At 31.6% G+C, this 17282-nt stretch overlaps 4 protein-coding genes across 4 annotated transcripts; 3 read left to right on the top strand and 1 right to left on the bottom strand.

Annotated features, from left to right (window-relative positions):
* Positions 1–5340, top strand: LOC110668168 (uncharacterized). Its single transcript, XM_058144435.1, has 7 exons — positions 1–682; positions 805–891; positions 1733–1999; positions 2488–2658; positions 2778–2831; positions 4359–4505; positions 4606–5340. Exons 1-7 carry the CDS (start codon positions 488–490, stop codon positions 4981–4983), a joined length of 1299 nt encoding a protein of 432 aa, XP_058000418.1. The 5' UTR covers positions 1–487; the 3' UTR covers positions 4984–5340.
* Positions 5341–6709: 1369 nt separating this feature from the next.
* Positions 6710–7927, top strand: LOC110668127 (G-type lectin S-receptor-like serine/threonine-protein kinase CES101). The gene has a single exon (XM_021829228.2). The coding sequence runs from the start codon at positions 6710–6712 to the stop codon at positions 7925–7927; it is 1218 nt and encodes a 405-aa protein (XP_021684920.2).
* Positions 7928–12828: 4901 nt separating this feature from the next.
* LOC110668165 (uncharacterized) lies at positions 12829–14669 on the top strand. Its single transcript, XM_021829304.2, has 3 exons — positions 12829–13237; positions 13729–14198; positions 14303–14669. Exons 1-3 carry the CDS (start codon positions 12932–12934, stop codon positions 14418–14420), a joined length of 894 nt encoding a protein of 297 aa, XP_021684996.2. The 5' UTR covers positions 12829–12931; the 3' UTR covers positions 14421–14669.
* An 835-nt stretch (positions 14670–15504) lies between these two features.
* LOC131178555 (putative B3 domain-containing protein At2g27410) lies at positions 15505–16809 on the bottom strand. The gene has a single exon (XM_058143509.1). The coding sequence runs from the start codon at positions 16677–16679 to the stop codon at positions 15642–15644; it is 1038 nt and encodes a 345-aa protein (XP_057999492.1). The 5' UTR covers positions 16680–16809; the 3' UTR covers positions 15505–15641.
* Between the last annotated feature and the right edge of the window lie 473 nt (positions 16810–17282).

The following is a 17282-nucleotide window of genomic DNA, read 5'->3' on the forward strand; positions in this document are numbered from 1 at the left end:
AAGGAGTGCAATAAAAGAGGACCTGCATAGTTGGGTAGGTTTGGGTTTTTATAGTGCTTTCAAGTCTTTGTTTGTTTCCTTTAATTTCTCTCTAATTGCCTTGGGTGCAATTCCAAAGGAACAAAATTTTAAACCTACTTATCTGATCTTCAATGTATTATATGAATCCAATGCAAGCAATCATGATCTTGATGGTGAATGCATAAGAGGGGGCCTCTCTTTGCAGGTTTAATTAACCTTCTTCACCCACCTTCCTTCCCACCATTAATACACACAGAAAGAGAGAGAGAGAGAGATAAACAAGTCCCTTTCTTTTACCTTTTCTTGCGTGTATGGGTGTTTGGTGCAAGTGATATCAAGAAAATTTCAGATTTGCTCTTCTGCTCTTTTGTTTTCTTTCTTTCTTTCCTTTGCTTTTGTTTTTTCTTGCTAACAATGATGTGTTAGTTTTCTCAGTTTCTTTCTTTTTCTTGAGACTGAATGAGAAATGGGTTTTGTAGAAAGGAAGAGAAGATTTCCTGTTCTTCTTCTTCCTCTTATTCTTGCCCTTCTTTTCCTAGAAAAATTTACTTTCATTTCTGGTCTAAATTACACAAATTATAGGCATGTGAGTAGCTTGAGACTTAAAAGGATTCAGAGACACTTGGACAAGATTAACAAGCCTAGTGTTATGACCATAGAGGTATATTTATGCAGTTTTCTTTCATTAAGCATCATAGTTTTCAGTATATATTGAATCTTTCTCCATGTTATCTCATGTGGGTTTTCTTTCATTGGTATGTTTTTGTCTTTGATCCTTTACAGAGCCCAGATGGAGACATCATAGATTGTGTTCATAAAAGAAAACAACCAGCTTTAGATCACCCTCTTTTAAAGAATCACAAGATTCAGGTACAAACCCTTCAGGATGGTTTTCTTCTTCTTCCCTTTTTTTTTTTTTAATATATATCACTCTTTTCTTAATAATTTCTTTTTTGGATTTAGTTATTCTAATCTGATTGATTAATTCAATAAATTTTAATTACATGGTATTTTTCCTTTTTCTTTTTCTTTTTCCCTTCATATAAATATCATTTTTCTTTTCAATCATAAAAAAAATGTGTTACTTAATTTTGTATAAAAAAATGCAAGATATCTTATTTAATATTTAAAAAATTTATAATTTAATCTTTGAATTTTATCATATATTATACTTTAGTCTCTAGATTTTGAAAATTTAATTATTTAGTCCTAGATTTTACACTATTTTATACTTTAATTTCTGAATTTTAAAAAATAAATTAGTTAGTCTTTTAATTTTAAAATATAGAATAATTTAGTCCTTAAAATTTTAATATTTATAATAATTTTATCAATTGATAAATAAACTAAATTATTTTATATATTAAAATTATAGAAACTATATTATGATACAATGTAAAATTTAAAGAATAAATAAATAATTTTTAAAATATAAAGATGAAAGAGTAATATAATGTAAAAACTCATAAATTAAATAATTAATTTTTTAAAATTTAGATATTAAAATATAATATAGGGTAAAATTTAGGAACCAAATTTTAAATTTCTCATTATTATTATTATTATTATTATACAATAATAAAGTTACTTATATGCATTAAGCTTAAGAGTAAAGAAGACTTTTTCTCTCTCCAAATAATAAGATGAGCAAAGAAATTAACTTTGGTGCTAATAAATAATCAATTAGTAATTATGATTATTGTAATTATAGAGAGTGCCATCACAAATGCCAAAAGTGAAAAAGATAAAGGAAGAAGAAATGGAGATGAGGAGCAACGAAGCAACGGAGAAAGGTGCATGGCAAATGTGGCATAGAAATGGGACAAGGTGCCCTAAGGGAACTGTTCCAATACGGCGGAGCACAGTCCATGATGTTTTAAGAGCCAAGTCATTGTTTGACTTTGGGAAAAAGCCGCCTCCTACCTCTCTTTTTCGACGCTCCGATCCACCCGCTGTAGTTAGTGGCAATGGACACGAGGTATTCTATCTTTTCTTCTTCTTACATTATAAGCTCAATCTTACGTTTAATAATTTTTAATTTAATTATATATATTTTAATTCAAATTATATATAAATTTTAATATAAAAATTTAAAAATATGCACCCTTTTCTCATTTAAAATTGAAAAAATGATTTAAAAAAAAAAAATGAATTAATTAATGAGGAAACCGCAGAGAAATGAATTCATTCACATGCATTAATTTCAATCATCTTCCTTTTCTTTGCAAATTGCAACCGAACGAATCCATTCTATTAATTGCCTTTGCATTCATTTCGTTATAAAGTCAAATTCTCCTAAACTCAAACAAAATCCTAGCCGCACGATCTTTATCTTTCCAATAAGGGTCCCACTGCAATTCTCGAAACTCCTTTTACTTTTATTTTCTACCTTTGACCGTTCGTTCTTTGATTTTTTTTTTTCCCTCAATAAATACGAGTTTTCTGAGGCGATCTTCACATTGGCAGCATGCGATCGCCTACACTGGATCATCACAAGAAGTGTACGGAGCAAAGGCAACTATAAACGTGTGGGATCCATCCATCCAAGTGGTCAACGAGTTCAGCTTATCGCAAATTTGGGTTCTTTCGGGATCATTCGACGGCTCAGATCTCAACAGCATAGAAGCTGGATGGCAGGTACTTCTTCCTTTCCCTGTCCTCGCATGCACGTAATTCAATAAATATTAAGATTATATAAAACAAAAAATTATGTTAAATATATAATTTTCTGAAGCTCTAATTATTCTACTAGTCAGGTTAGTCCGGAGCTTTATGGTGACAGCAGGCCCAGATTGTTTACATACTGGACAGTAAGATCTCCCTTTTTTATATATATTTTTTAAAATTAATGCATTAATTGCAATAAATTATAAAATTTCATCAAGATTCAATTAATGGTTTTATTTTTATTATTATTATTTTTTTTAATTTCAAGCCCTTTAAGTGCTCGATAATGGACAAGGGTTTCACCTACTAAAATGTGTTGGCAAAACCATCATAATTTTTACCTAAATGCAAATAATTATAGGTCCAAAACTAAAGAAAAACAAAAAGGGGGGCTAATTAGGGCATGTCATAATGGAAGAAGACAGCCACCCACATTTCATTATAGTTGCGGATTCTTAATAGGTTGATAGTTGAGAGGACAATCTCATGACCATTTGCCCTATAATAATTTATTCAAAAATTTAATCCAACCACCCTTTTGAGAAAATTATTTAGTGAAGTTATTATATAATATTTCATTCTATTATTAATTATAATAAATTTTAAATAAATTTAATATAACTTTTAATTTTATGTAAAAATGAGTTTTAATAATCATCAAATTAAATATTTATATATAATTAATTAAGTTATATATAATGAGTGTATGAATTTAAATATAAATATTTAATTTAATAATTATTAAATTTATTCACATATAAAATTAAACGTCTGTCTATTTTTATTATAGTTTAAGGTTTTTTTTTATAGAAATTAAAAAATAATTAAATCATTTAAATTATAATAAAATACTCTTTAGTTTGATAAAATTATCCTTTATCTCACTTAATTAAGAGAGATAGAGAGAGAAAGGTGATAAATTGGATTTTAGGAAAATATAGAAGTAGTTATTGTATTTAGCGGAGTTAAGGGTAAAATTGAAAAAAATTACTCTTTTCATCCACCTTCATTTGTTGCTTTTTAAAAGTTATTTTGTTTATAATTATTTGTTATTATGAGAAGAATAAACAGTATTAATTATTAACTCCATCTACTTTTATCTTCTTTTTAAGTTTTTATACGGTGATTAAAAAATTAATTAAATTACTTAAATTATAATAAATTCTTATTAATTTGATTAAATAGCTCTTTATCTCACTTGATTAAAAAAGAAAGAGACAATGTTAATATGAGTTTTAGAAAATTATATAAATAGTTTTTGTATTTAATAGGGATAATGCTACTAGCCAAGGGCAGACACAATAGGATACAACTAATTCTTGCAATGCACATTTCATAGCTTTTGAGTAGTAAATTTCAGTGCCAAACCAAGAATGATTCCTAACTTCTACAGGGTCAATTTTAGGATTTTACACAGCATTTGCTAGGGTCAGTTTCTTAAGCATGGGCTTGAGGATTTTTTTTAGGTCATATTGATAAGGTCATTTATGATTTGAGTATGGACTTTAATTAATTTTATCATTTTGTTACATTCTATTGCTTGGAAAAGATATGGGCTTCCCAAAAACACTCCTCTTGAAAGTAATGTGAATTAATATGATGATTATTGTGGTGGGTGTTGTGGGGACAGTGTCATCATCTAATATAACTCTGTTGGTCTTATTTTGCAGAGTGACTCATACCAGGCAACAGGATGTTACAACCTTCTCTGCGCAGGGTTTGTTCAAAGCAATAGCAGAATAGCCATTGGAGCTGCCATTTCTCCTGTATCATCATATGCAGGCAGCCAATATGACATTACCATTCTCATTTGGAAGGTAAAATAAAATAAAATAAAATAAAATTTTAATTTCAAATTACATAAAACTATTAACTTTAATTATTTAATACCATTGTAAATTAAAATTTTCATTATAGGATCCAAAAGTAGGGAATTGGTGGTTGGGATTTGGTGACAATACCCTAGTAGGGTATTGGCCAGCGGAGCTATTTACACATCTAGCAGACCATGCCACCATGGTGGAGTGGGGTGGTGAAGTGGTGAACTCTAGGGCCAATGGCCATCACACTTCAACCCAGATGGGCTCAGGCCACTTCGCCGAAGATGGGTTCGGAAAAGCAAGCTATTTTCGGAACTTGGAGATTGTTGACTCCGACAACAGCCTCAGCTCAGCCCATGCTATCTCTGTACTAGCTGAGAACACAAATTGCTACAATATCCAGAGTTCCTACAACAATGAATGGGGCACATATTTTTACTACGGAGGCCCTGGAAGCAATCCGCAGTGCCCGTAATCACATCTATATCATCACCACTACCATTATTATTATCATCATTGTATTTTAAAAAAATATAATTTCTTAGGAGTTCACCAGTAAATTTCTTATTATCAAATTCTTTAATCATGTAATTATAGTTTTGCTATTTCCGTTCTTGTTTCTGCTAGCTCTTCTAACATGTGAGAAAGGAATGTACCATGCCATTAACTAAACAAGCTAGACAAAAGTATAGCAAAAACAGGCATGAAAATAGCATGTTTTGGATAGATATCTCTTACGTTGATTGCTAGTTGCTTGGAATGTAGCTTCAATTGCAAAAGAAAAAGTTTGTGTCTTGATATCTCGTTCCATTTATTGGTTTATCCTTTCCAATTATGAGCAGATACCTTCTAATAATTGCTGTTTCTAGCAACGGATTATGCTTTGTCTTTTGTTAAAAGAATCAGTAACAAAAAATTTTCCCGATATAAGTCGGCAGATTATTGTATACATTAACTGTAATATTTTCTCACTGATTAAAATATGATTCCTAAAACAAGATATATTTCTTTTCTTATATTTCAGCTCATAAATAATATAATAATTTAAAAATTAAATATATTTTTTAAAATCTATTTGCATATATACTAAATCACTAACATTTTTGCATTAAACCAACTATAAATTGATGATTCTAGTTAACCAAATTAAGGAGATCAAAGACTTTTCAAGTCAATATCCAACAAAAGAGAAAAGGAAATCATCCAATATTCAAGCTCGGGAACCCCATTCCAACCCTTTGGCCATAAGGTCAATAAAGGTTAGATCAGCAGTCCAATCAACATGCATGTGGGGGTAGACTGACTCTTAAAGTACGGAACAATTGATTGATGGTCACAAGTCACAACCTAGAGATGACAATCAGTCGGTAATGCGAAAATTATCATATTTAAATATATTTTAAAATTAATTAAATTTTATTTTCAATTATGTAAATTTATTTTAAATTTAATTATTATTATTTAAAAAATATTTATTTAATATTATATATTTTAATTAATAATCATTTTTATTCATAATTTATATTTTAAACTTAATAATTCAATAAAATATTTTATTTATTTATTTATTTAAAAAATAATATATAAATAAATATATATTTATAAATATTATTATAAAAAATATTTTATATTTAATTAATTATTTATATAAATAAATTTAGGTAACATATTTTAATATATAAAATCTAAACTCGATATAAATATTATTTCTTAAAATTAAACTTGTACATCTATTACAAGGTAGAGCCCTGGGTATAAGTGGAAGCTTCAGATACCAAAAATGTAACTGAACTTTTGAATTGTGGTTTACAAAAATGGTAATTCATTCCCGCAAAGAAACAGGCTTCTGCCATATTCGTTTAAAAGAAGAAGTAAACGTTTCAGTAAATGAACAGTAAAGAAGATTAAAGTTCAAGGTGGTCCATTCCATTCCAATTCTCTTTTTCAAACTTGATCCAGCGTACAAAATAGTTTACTTTTCAAAGTAAACAAGTAGAATTTTCTGCTCCAATTCAATAAATGATACGAGGAAAAATCACCAAGTTTTAGGACCATTATATCCGACATCCATGAACGTATATATCAATGTTGTCCCCTTAGGATACCTTGAGAGGCTAAAGAGAGCATTTTCTTGGGTATAAATACAATCCAAGAACACACAATTCTCGCACCAAGCAACCATTTTCTTGCACATTGTACTCATGGCCTGTGCAAGTATCATTATCCTTATTACCATTCCTTGTCTTTTTAGTCTAAACTGCATATCCTATGCTGAAACTAATACACTCAAACAAGGGCAGATGCTCCGGGACTGGGAGCAGCTAATTTCTGCTTCAGGGGTCTTCAGGTTGGGATTCTTTAGTCCCAACCCATCATATTCAGCTCAGCTTGGCCCTTCAGGTCCTCGACACTTGGGAATATGGTTTGATCGCATACCATTTTATTCAGTGTGGGTGGCCAACCGAGAAGATCCTGTTCCTGATTCCTCTGGTGCTCTAACCATAGATGGGGATGGAAAACTGAAGATTACATATCAAGGAGGCCAGCCAATAGTTATAAATTCCAATAGGGCTGTAATGACTGGCAATAATATTATTGCCACCCTATTAGATTCAGGAAACCTTGTCATTCAACAAGTTGATTCCAGTGGTATTGTAGGACCTATTTTATGGCAAAGTTTTGACTATCCCCATAATATGTTACTGCCTGGAATGAAACTAGGCATGAATCTCAAGACTGGACAGAACTGGTCACTCACTTCATGGTTAGGTGAAAAAGTTCCTGCTCCAGGGGCTTTCAGGCTAGGCCTGGATCCAAGTGGTGCTAATCAGCTACTTGTTTGGCGGCGAGACGACATTTATTGGTCAAGTGGGGTGTGGCAGAATGAGAGTTTTCAATCAGCACCTGAATTGAGAAAAAGAAACAACATATATGACTTCAGGTTTGTAGCAAATGAGGAGGAAATGTGCTTCTCATATACTATCAAAACCAAGTCTGTTTTATCCAGGTGGGACTTGGACACTCTAGGACAAATTACAGTGTTCACTCTGGAACAGAGCGATAATTCTAGTACTTGGATATTTGAAACTAGTGGTCCATGTAAGTACAGTTCCAAGAATTCAACCGCAGTTTGCCTAACTGAAAAGCCTACCAATTGCAGGAATGGTTCTGAGATTTTCATGCCGAAAAGAGGGTATATCGATTTCAATGAATATAATACATATTTTGATTCTGATATGAACTCTGCTCTTAGTGATTGTCATGCCAAATGCTGGAAAAATTGTACTTGTGTGGCCTATAACTCTGTATCTGGTGATGGAATTGGATGCCAGTTTTGGAGCAAAGGATCCAAGTTCACCGCAAACGATAACTTTGACTTTATTTACCTTCTTACTCGTGAAAATAGCGAAGGTAATTGAGTTTAAGATGTTGTGTGTGTGTGGAAAGATTAAAAGAAAAAAAAAAAAGAAATTATTGTAAAAATAAAGGCATAATTAGCCTGTTCTTGAGCTCTGTAAGCTTTTCTTGATCGTATGATGTTTTATTTTAATCAACTACTTATAAGTTTAAGAGAAGAAATTTCTGAATAGATGAAGAACAACTCCAAGCCAACTGATGTACAACAGTTTGATTATTACTTTGCAATTAGAATAGCCAAGACCAAAGACTTCTATGCTTTTTCAAGTTCTTTTTCTTTTATTTTTTTATTATACGATAAATAATTTTAAAACAGATAAATAAAAAAATTTGAATTTATAAGAAATTATTATATACATTTAGTGTATGTACAACATCTCTCATAATAATGTGAGATTCATTCTCTATCTTTTAGAAATGATTCACTTTTATGTGAAAAAAAAAATATATATTTTAATACTCTTAGTGTATCTAATAATTAATCTAAATTTATTTGTTTTATTACGTTGACTGATCGTATGGTGTAAAAAGCTAAGTAAAAAGTCCACGTCCCTTGTACCAAACAGTTAAATAGCCTTTAATAAGACACGATGCCGTATCAATGAATTTTGAATAAGTCATAAATTCTTAACTACGAAATTAACATCGATTAATTATCATAATTAGATAATTTTACGCTAATTTTACTTATGAAAAACGCTCAATTTAATAAAAAAGCCTAAGCCTCAAAGTTTCTGCGTATTCAGAAGCCTAAGCTCACTCGGTTTTTGAAGGCCCAAAGATTTATATTAACTAGACGCTTAAGTTATTAATAGAATAAAAAAATAAAAATACAGTATTTAAATTTAGAAAAATACTAAAAAAATGTTAAAAAAATTAAAATTTTAAAATATACTATTGTAAATATTCATAGAAACTCTTGTTCATCTTACTGTAATTTTCAAAATGTGATAATAGAAATTTATAATGATTTAAATTTATATAAGTTTTTTTCATTAAAATTTATTGAAATTATTTTTTTAATAGTAATTTTATTTGGTATTGGTTTGTTAAAATTAATCTATTTATCTTTTTATAATAACTTAATTTTATATTATGGTCTTATTTCGTAATTTAGTTTTATAATATTTATATAAACATTAATTATATTAAGAATTAAAAAATCAAAAAGTCACACTAACAAGCGACTAGTAATAATAATATGACCATAAATTTAATGATAAATAAATTTTATTTAATATATACATATGAGTTATTAACAATTAATAATAAAATATGCTAACTCTATTTACTTTTATTTATTATTTAAGATTTTTAAACAGTGATTCAGAAAGTAATTAAATCACTTAAATTATAATAAAATATTATTTACTTTGATTAAATTACCTTTTATTTCATTTAATTAAAAAATAAAAGTAGAGATATTAATTTAAATTTTAGCAAATTGTACAAATAGTTTTGTGTTTAATAGAAATCAAGATAAAATTAAAAAAAGTTAATACTCTTTAATTTTTTCAAAACGATAAATAACTCATAAATATAGATGTATATTAATTTTAATTAAATTTTAATATTATTTTTAAAGAAACTAAAAAGTTATATATTATAATGGTAATAATAAGATCAATTAATTATTATTAAAGATAAAAAAAATACGTATTTAATTATTATTAATAACTTTATTTAAATTAATATATACATATTAGAAATTAATTATTAATATATAATTAAAAAATAAATTATTTTTGTCAATACTTAAAATTTTTAATAATATTATTATTTTGATGAAAAACCTTAAAACAATAATAATAATAATTAAGTGATTGTCTTACGAGATAATGTCAAAAATTAAAAATTTAAAAATCTCATCATCCTTTTTGTAATTTTTTTTTTTACATTTTAAAAATTAAATCTACCATTAAGATTTATTAACAACAATTACTTTATATTTCAATGAATTTGAATTAACAATTATTAACTAAAAATACTAAACATCAACTTCTTTGGAAGCGGCATAAGATAATTTTTTTTTTAATTCAAAAAATATAAAAATGTTTGCAGAAAAAGGAAAAATTGCTCCAAAATAGAAACATGCTCCTTACTGGGAAAAAGATCAATTTTGCCCCTAAAGTTTTGAAGCATGTCCCAAAAAATCCAAAATAAACTTTTGAATCCAATAAACCCATAACTTTGGATTAAGAGCAATTTAACCCAAATCTTGAAAGAAAATTAGGCGTGATTGATGCGCGCCTATGAACAAAATAAAAAGGTTTTTTTTTTTTTTTTTACTAATAAAAAAAAAATTCAAGATCTCAAAAGCAAAACAGAATTAGCAAATATAGATCAAATTAATCAACAATAGTACAACAAATTTTCAAACAATTTCTTTATTGTAAAGTGCATCTCGTCTTCAATTAATCAATTTGAGCCTCCTCTTTTTTAATTAATTTGAGCAACCAGTGTGTTGTTTAAGCCTCCTCTTTTTCAATTAATTTGAACAATCAGAGTATGTTGATACCTCTTCTTCAAAATCACAGAGGACTTTCATCAAATAGCTTCAGAGTGTGTTGGCAATGGATGATGGTAATTGAAACTTGGCCATTCGTCTCCTCTTCCCCCATCATCATCAGAATCAAAAAGAGATGCAACAGTAGCAGCCATTGAGAACCATGAAAGAATCTAGCTTATCCCTGCAATCACCTACGCCTTATGTAACCCAACAAATGTAGACTCCCGTAGAAGTAAACTCCCAGTCCGTGACACTTACCACGAGGAGACCCATCAGTCGCGGCCATCAATGACACCTCACCATGAAGTGCTCCCCTTCACTATCAAGAACCATAAAAAAAACCTAGCTTACCATTGCCATCAAATGCCATGTAGAGATCCTTCACAAGCCACCATGAACCCATCAACCGCCATCGCATGTCGGAAAGGAATCCATACTATCGCCATTGCTATCAGCAACAAGCCCTTGGGATGGCAGGTTAAGTGAGTGATGAGACTGTTGAAGAAAAGACTAAGATTGAGTGAATGGAAGATAACGAGTAAAAAATTAAGCATTTGATATTGATTGAGTTTGCAAAAATTATTTGTTTTGGAGAAGAAGACCGTGTTATTTTTTTAATTCTCACCCTTACATATACGAAGTGTGCAGAATAATTTGTAAGACGGCAAGAGTGATCAAAGGTTTGTATTTTCCTCACTTTAATTTCTGGCAGGCAACTAAATCTCGGAAAAGTTCTTGAATTTGGAAGAGTTTGCTTGAGGGGAGAGATGTGCTAAAGCAAGGCTTCCAGTATAATATCGGTGATGGGCAGAGTACTCTAATTTGGGAAGATCCTTGGGTTCCAAACCTCCTGGGTTTTAAAGCATCTAGACCTGCCCATTGTCCTCTGCAAGTGAATTGGGTTGCAAATATTATTGATCATGAAGCTTTGGAGTGGCGGCATGATGTTGTTTGCCAATTATTCAACCCAGAGGAAGCTCGGGCTATTCTTCAGATCCTTGTAGGCCCTCGAGGGTGTGAGGATTCTTCTTGTTGGCGCTTTGAGCATTTAGGTAGCTATATTGTGAGATCTGGATGTAAACTTCTAGTATCTAGAAGCACTGCAAATGGAGCTAATAGGCCTGCTCGTTCACATTAAATTTCTGTTATAGTCTGGAAAAGAACGTGAAACTTGCCTTTACTCCCGAAGATAAAAGTCTTTATCTAGAGAGCTATGCTTACTGCTCTTCAAGTTAAATCACAGGGGAATACAGATCCTACATGTTCTATTTGTAACATGAGCAATGAATCAGTGGAGCATGCTATGTTTTGGTGTGATTATGCACGTGCATCTTAGTTTATCAGTCTTGTTGGTTTTGAACTAAGTTCTATTGGGTTTCCGTCTTTTGCAAGATGGTGGTCTTGTGTTATGGAAAGTATGGCAGAAGGGAAAATATCTCAGGAGGTAGGGATATCTGTGGCTATAACATGCTGATGCATATGGAAATCTAGAAATAAAGCAGTGTTTGATCATATTCAGCCCAATCCTAAAATTACAGGCCATCAATTCTATTTTTCGTCAGCAGAATTGAGAACTGTTAATATGTCTTAAATGTAAGTTGTAAGAGACAGTAGTCCTACAATTGGTCAATTACAGGAGGATAGGTGGCGATCTCCCCCATGAGGTTGGTTGAAGTTCAACGTTGATGTTGCTTGGAAAGAAGGGATGCCTGAGCCAGTGGCAACTATCATTGTGAGAAATTATCAAGGTAGAGTGGTTGATGTTTTGACTACAAGAATTTTGAGCTCTTCTCCTTTGGCGGTTGAGGCAATAGCGATGCTGCAAGCAGTCCTTTTAGCCAAAGATATGGGTATAGAATCAATTATTTTAGAATCTGATTCAGCTACTTTAATTTCAGCTTTAACAAATGGGAAGACTGGGTGTAATTGGGAAATTCGAGCTACTGTTCACGCCATTCAATCTCTTATTGTGCATTTTTCTCAAGTCAGGTTTTCTTTTGTTAAGAGGAAGGCTAATGCAACAGCTCATTTGTTGGCCAGCCTTAGGTACATTCATAAGTTACCTTGTAATTAGATAGCAGTTTTTCCTCATTCCCTTAAGGTTGTTTGTGATGCTGATGCCCATGGGGTCTTGTAATGTTATTGCAGTTAAAAAAAAAAAAAAAACTAGTATTCAAAGAAGAAAAATAAAAAAAAAAATAATTACTTACACCCAAATATAATTTTATACACTCAATTAATCTGAAATTAGAATAATATTATATTTATAAGTGAGCTGTATCACATTTTTAAAAAGATCTGCGATGATTTGAATAACATATTAATTTCTGATTTGATGAGTGCATAAATTACCAGAATTTCTCATAAATAAAATGAAAAATTAATTGCAGAATCTGATTTTGAATCTGGAGAAACGCTGTGTCGTTCGGTGCTTTTAAGGCCAATAATCCAAAAGCTTTCAACATAGAACATGATCGATTAAACAATAATCCCACAAATGGGAACTTACCTCCTCCTTCAGCTCTCCTTCACTACGCCACCATCACAGCCACTTCTAAACCCTAACAAATTCGCTGATACTACTTGGCCAATTGCCACTACTGTCCCCAAGAACTCGTGGTGTACTTCATCATCAGCTGGCCGCGTCAAAATTAATCTCCAAGATGAGCTTTACACCGACGGTGATGATGACTACGATGAGTTTGGGTTCAGTGGTGGTGAGAAGCAGAGAATCTGGTGGTCTAATGACGACGAGGATATATGGGTCGATGATGATGAGGAGGATGGCTTCTGGATTTTCAAGGTGACAGCTTTTCCTTCATATCCTTGATAATTTTTCAAGCTAGGTTATTTAAACTAATTATGGTAATGTTATAATTGGATGTTGATTTTCTTTTACCCCTTACTTCTGGATTAGTTTCATGGCTTGAATAGGTAGAGTTTGAGAAATCTGAATTGTAACGACAAATTTCAGTGATTAATCTGACAATAAGCTAACGTTAGCTTGGATTTGAACTATAGCTTCAAATTCACAGTAATTTGCTAAACCCGAAGTAAACATGACTTGTGGAGCTTTGTAGTTTTAAGAGAAATCTATAATTTAGCAATTTTTTTTTTATTCCAGGTATGATCCTGTGACCATCAAAAGTGAAAGAATAGGATAATTCTTGAAGCTATGAGTGGAAATGAAATCAATTTGAGGCTTCTGCTTATTGATTTGAAACGTTGATAATTCGAGATTATGTTTGGCGTAATTGACTAGACAATGTCATGATATTTTTTCCTTTAATGCAGGTGATTAGAGCTTTTGGTTGGATGGTTCCCGCCATTGGTATATCATTGCTGCTGGGAACGGGCCCTAGTGCTTTCTTAATGGCATTAGCTGTTCCACTAGGACAGACAGCACTCTCTGCACTGATGGATAAGGTCAGCAGGCCTAGACCCAAAACTGAAACCGGAAGGACTAAGAAGAAAACATTTGTTAGATCATCCAAATTCAAAAGGGGAGAAACAAGCAGGAGACGAGAAGAAAATAAGTCTCAAGAGGAAAAAGGAAGTTATCAATCGTGGATGGCAGCTGATGGTGTTTCATATAAAAACAGTGGCAAAAGAGTGCGTAAGTTTGGTGGATGGGATGAGCTAGATGCCACTTATAAGGTTCCCCGGGAGACGCCAAGACAAAAGGCAGATGAGCTCCCAAAGCAACAAACCAAAGGCAAAATGAGTCGGACGAGAATAATAAGGGATACACCACTTCTGCTTAGGTTGTTGATTGCTGTTTTTCCATTTTTGGGCTCTTGGACTAAATTCCTATTTTGATTCTGTTTCTCCTTGACTTGTGGAAATTATACAACTTGTTTGCTTACAGAGAAAATGATAAGGGGATTGACAAAGAGCCAGACCCTAGAGCATTTAAAGTCTATTCCAGAAGAGGGAAAATGAGCTCTAACAGAATGGAAGGGGAAGAAACGATAGTCTGTTACTAACAGAAGATTTGTGAAGATGGTTGATAGAGGAAGACTTGGAAATTAGTGTAAGAAGGCGTGTGGAGATATTAGGTTATAAAAGGGGTAGAGGAATGACAATATGGGATATGGAGAGAATTTCTTTTCAATAAAGGGGAAGAGTTTCTTCTGCAAGGGGATTGAATCCAGGGGGCTTCACAAATTTTATTTCCTTGTTTCCTTTCAATTTCTTCAATGAGAATGTTGAGTTGTAGAGAGTTTGTTGGATCATTGTAAATGTTGTTCTGTCAAAACTCCCACCATCATCATATCAGCAAGAACTCTCGCCATCTTAATTAATTTCTCTCTTCTCTAGCAAAAATGTCAAGAACTGTAGCAATAAGATTGGCATCTGGGGTCAGTTAAACAAGAATTAGATAGAGAAAGATTGTAACTTGATTCTCAAGGTATTAACTTTGACAACTATTTTCTTGAGAGGAAGGAAAGACAAGGACAAGATTAGGGGTATTTTTAGTTGCGATTAATGACACTAACTACAATGGAAATTCAGTGGATTTGGTATTGGATTTCTTCAAAATTAGGATTTATTAATAATGATACTGAAGTCACTGCAAATCTTTTACTATTTTGATTTTAATTTAGCTACTAATTAAATTAATCAGTCATATAAAAATTTCTTAATTCACTTTCCATCTAACCTCTTCACTTGCTCACAACAGGAATTTTACTTAAAAAGACTGAAAAGGAGATCAAATAGTGCAGTTATGTTTTTTCAAGCTATATAAACTGGAAACTATTTAAAAGGTCATATATGACAAACTAATTGGTAAATTTTTTTAGTTATGTAACGAATTCATCATATAGTAAAATTTATATAAAAATTAATATAAATTGATTGTTAAAATTAACTCATTGTACAAAGAATGCAACTTAAAAATTTTCCTGTAAAAATTCAATTTATCTATATCCTCTACAGTGATTAAAAAATATCAATGCAATAGAATTACTTCATAAATGAGATCATAGATGTATAATTGTAGAAACTTAATAAAAATATTATTAGGAAAGGTACAAGATTAAAAAGAAAGAAGACAAAACTCCCAATTACACGCCATATTTGCTTAAACTAAACAAAAAATTAATACTACTTAACGACAATTAAATGTAAATAAAGCAACTAGATAAGTATTAACCTTCATAAGCAAGCAAAACTACGATGAAAATTTGAAACCCTCTAATTAATTAATCTTGTTCTTGGTTCTCCACATTAATATGACTTGCACTTGCACCGGCACCATCTTGGTTCTCCATAATATTGTGACTTGCACCAGCAGTAGCAGCAGCACCATCACCATCTTGGTTCTCCGTGATACTGTGACTTGCACCTGCACTTGCAGTAGCACCAACACCAGCACCATCACCATCACCATTATTCCCTCCATCCAAGGCAACCTTAATGAGTGCCAAATGGAGTTCTTCTTGGACCCTAAATGACCAAAGCTGGATGACGTCGTTTTGCTTGAACTCCTTCCTCGCCAAAACTTTATTCCAACTAGTCAACACATAGGAACTGGTAATTGCCAAATTCCACTTCCTAAGACACAATTGAGACTCTTCACCACAAGGTTCCATGACTGTAACAGATATGTTCTCTTGCTTTTCTAACTTCTTCTTCTCCTTCTCATTAAGAAAATCAGAATTTTTTATCTGGTTGAAGGGGATTGAGAGACGATCATGGTGAGTGTTTAAATCTGTAGGAAACATCTGTTTCATTATCACCAACTTAATATCAATGCCTCCTTTGTTTTCAATTTTAGCTCTCCATTCACGAGACAAATCCGGTGGTGGATCTAAGTGCAGTTTTTTAAAATCGAGTCTCTCAGGCCTCTTGCTGTAGGTTTTCTTCAGCGATTTCCTTTTCTTTTGTTGATGAACTTCAGTAGTAGTATTGACACTTTCAAAGGATCGCTTCTTTTTCTTGTTCTCGATCAAGCTTTGAGAAGCCTTTACATGGGCAAGTAAAGAAGAAGAAGAAGAAAAAAAAGGAGGACGAGATATGTTGATAACTCTGCGCACTCCATGGGAGCCCCTCCTTCCTTTGGGTACATAAGCAGCAAGCAGGTCCTTACTTCTCATGGTTTCTTCTCTAAGGCGTTGCATAAAAGCAAACATAATATCTTCTGCAAGCAACTTGATTGCAGCAGACTCAACTTTAGCCTTTTCCACCATTCTATCGAAATACCCATCATCATCAAAATCATAAGGAAAAGCTCTCGCCATCTTAGGTTTTTTCTCTTCTCTACAAGGGAAAAAAAAATCAAAACTTTCAACCAGTAATGAGGCATAAACATCTATATAATATACTCAATTCAGATAGGTCATGCTGGGATAGAATGCAATTGCTGTTCTCAACAAAGTTTGAAGAGGGCGGATGAATTTCTTCTTTCCGAGACGTTTCTCTATGCTCAACTTCCTAAGCTCCAACAAGCCTCACTCAACACTATATATAGTTTACAACGGACCCATTAATGTAATTAATGTATATTAATATAATCTGTTTGATTTGACAACTATATATTCTAATTAAAATAGGAAAGAAATAAATATATTTTAATTAGTTAATGATTCTTATGGTAAATTAATAATCAATGTAGAAACTTTAACTATATCACAATCCCTTCAAGATTAGGATTTTATTTGATTGTATCTTTTACTTAGCTTTTATTCTTCTTCTTAGTTCCAAACTTACTAAACGCAGATAAGAATTAACGTCACAAAGTCCGTAAAGTTCATCCTACCTATAAATTAATAATAAAAACATTTAATAATTTAATTTTTAATTTTAGACTATGTGTTTTTATTTGTAATATGCATAATATCATT

This window comes from Hevea brasiliensis, chromosome 3 (genome assembly GCF_030052815.1).
Source record: "Hevea brasiliensis isolate MT/VB/25A 57/8 chromosome 3, ASM3005281v1, whole genome shotgun sequence".
Taxonomy (NCBI): Eukaryota; Viridiplantae; Streptophyta; class Magnoliopsida; order Malpighiales; family Euphorbiaceae; genus Hevea; species Hevea brasiliensis.

Bases quoted from the DNA above. Each gene is read 5' to 3' on its own strand.
- LOC110668168 (XM_058144435.1), top strand. From the start codon at position 488: ATGGGTTTTGTAGAAAGGAAGAGAAGATTTCCTGTTCTTCTTCTTCCT. The intron at 683-804 runs GTATATTTATGC...GATCCTTTACAG, and splicing joins CTAGTGTTATGACCATAGAG to AGCCCAGATGGAGACATCAT. The intron at 2,000-2,487 runs GTATTCTATCTT...TCACATTGGCAG, and splicing joins TTAGTGGCAATGGACACGAG to CATGCGATCGCCTACACTGG.
- LOC110668127 (XM_021829228.2), top strand. From the start codon at position 6,710: ATGGCCTGTGCAAGTATCATTATCCTTATTACCATTCCTTGTCTTTTT.
- LOC110668165 (XM_021829304.2), top strand. From the start codon at position 12,932: ATGGGAACTTACCTCCTCCTTCAGCTCTCCTTCACTACGCCACCATCA. The intron at 13,238-13,728 runs GTGACAGCTTTT...CCTTTAATGCAG, and splicing joins ATGGCTTCTGGATTTTCAAG to GTGATTAGAGCTTTTGGTTG. The intron at 14,199-14,302 runs GTTGTTGATTGC...GTTTGCTTACAG, and splicing joins GATACACCACTTCTGCTTAG to AGAAAATGATAAGGGGATTG.
- LOC131178555 (XM_058143509.1), bottom strand. From the start codon at position 16,679: ATGGCGAGAGCTTTTCCTTATGATTTTGATGATGATGGGTATTTCGAT.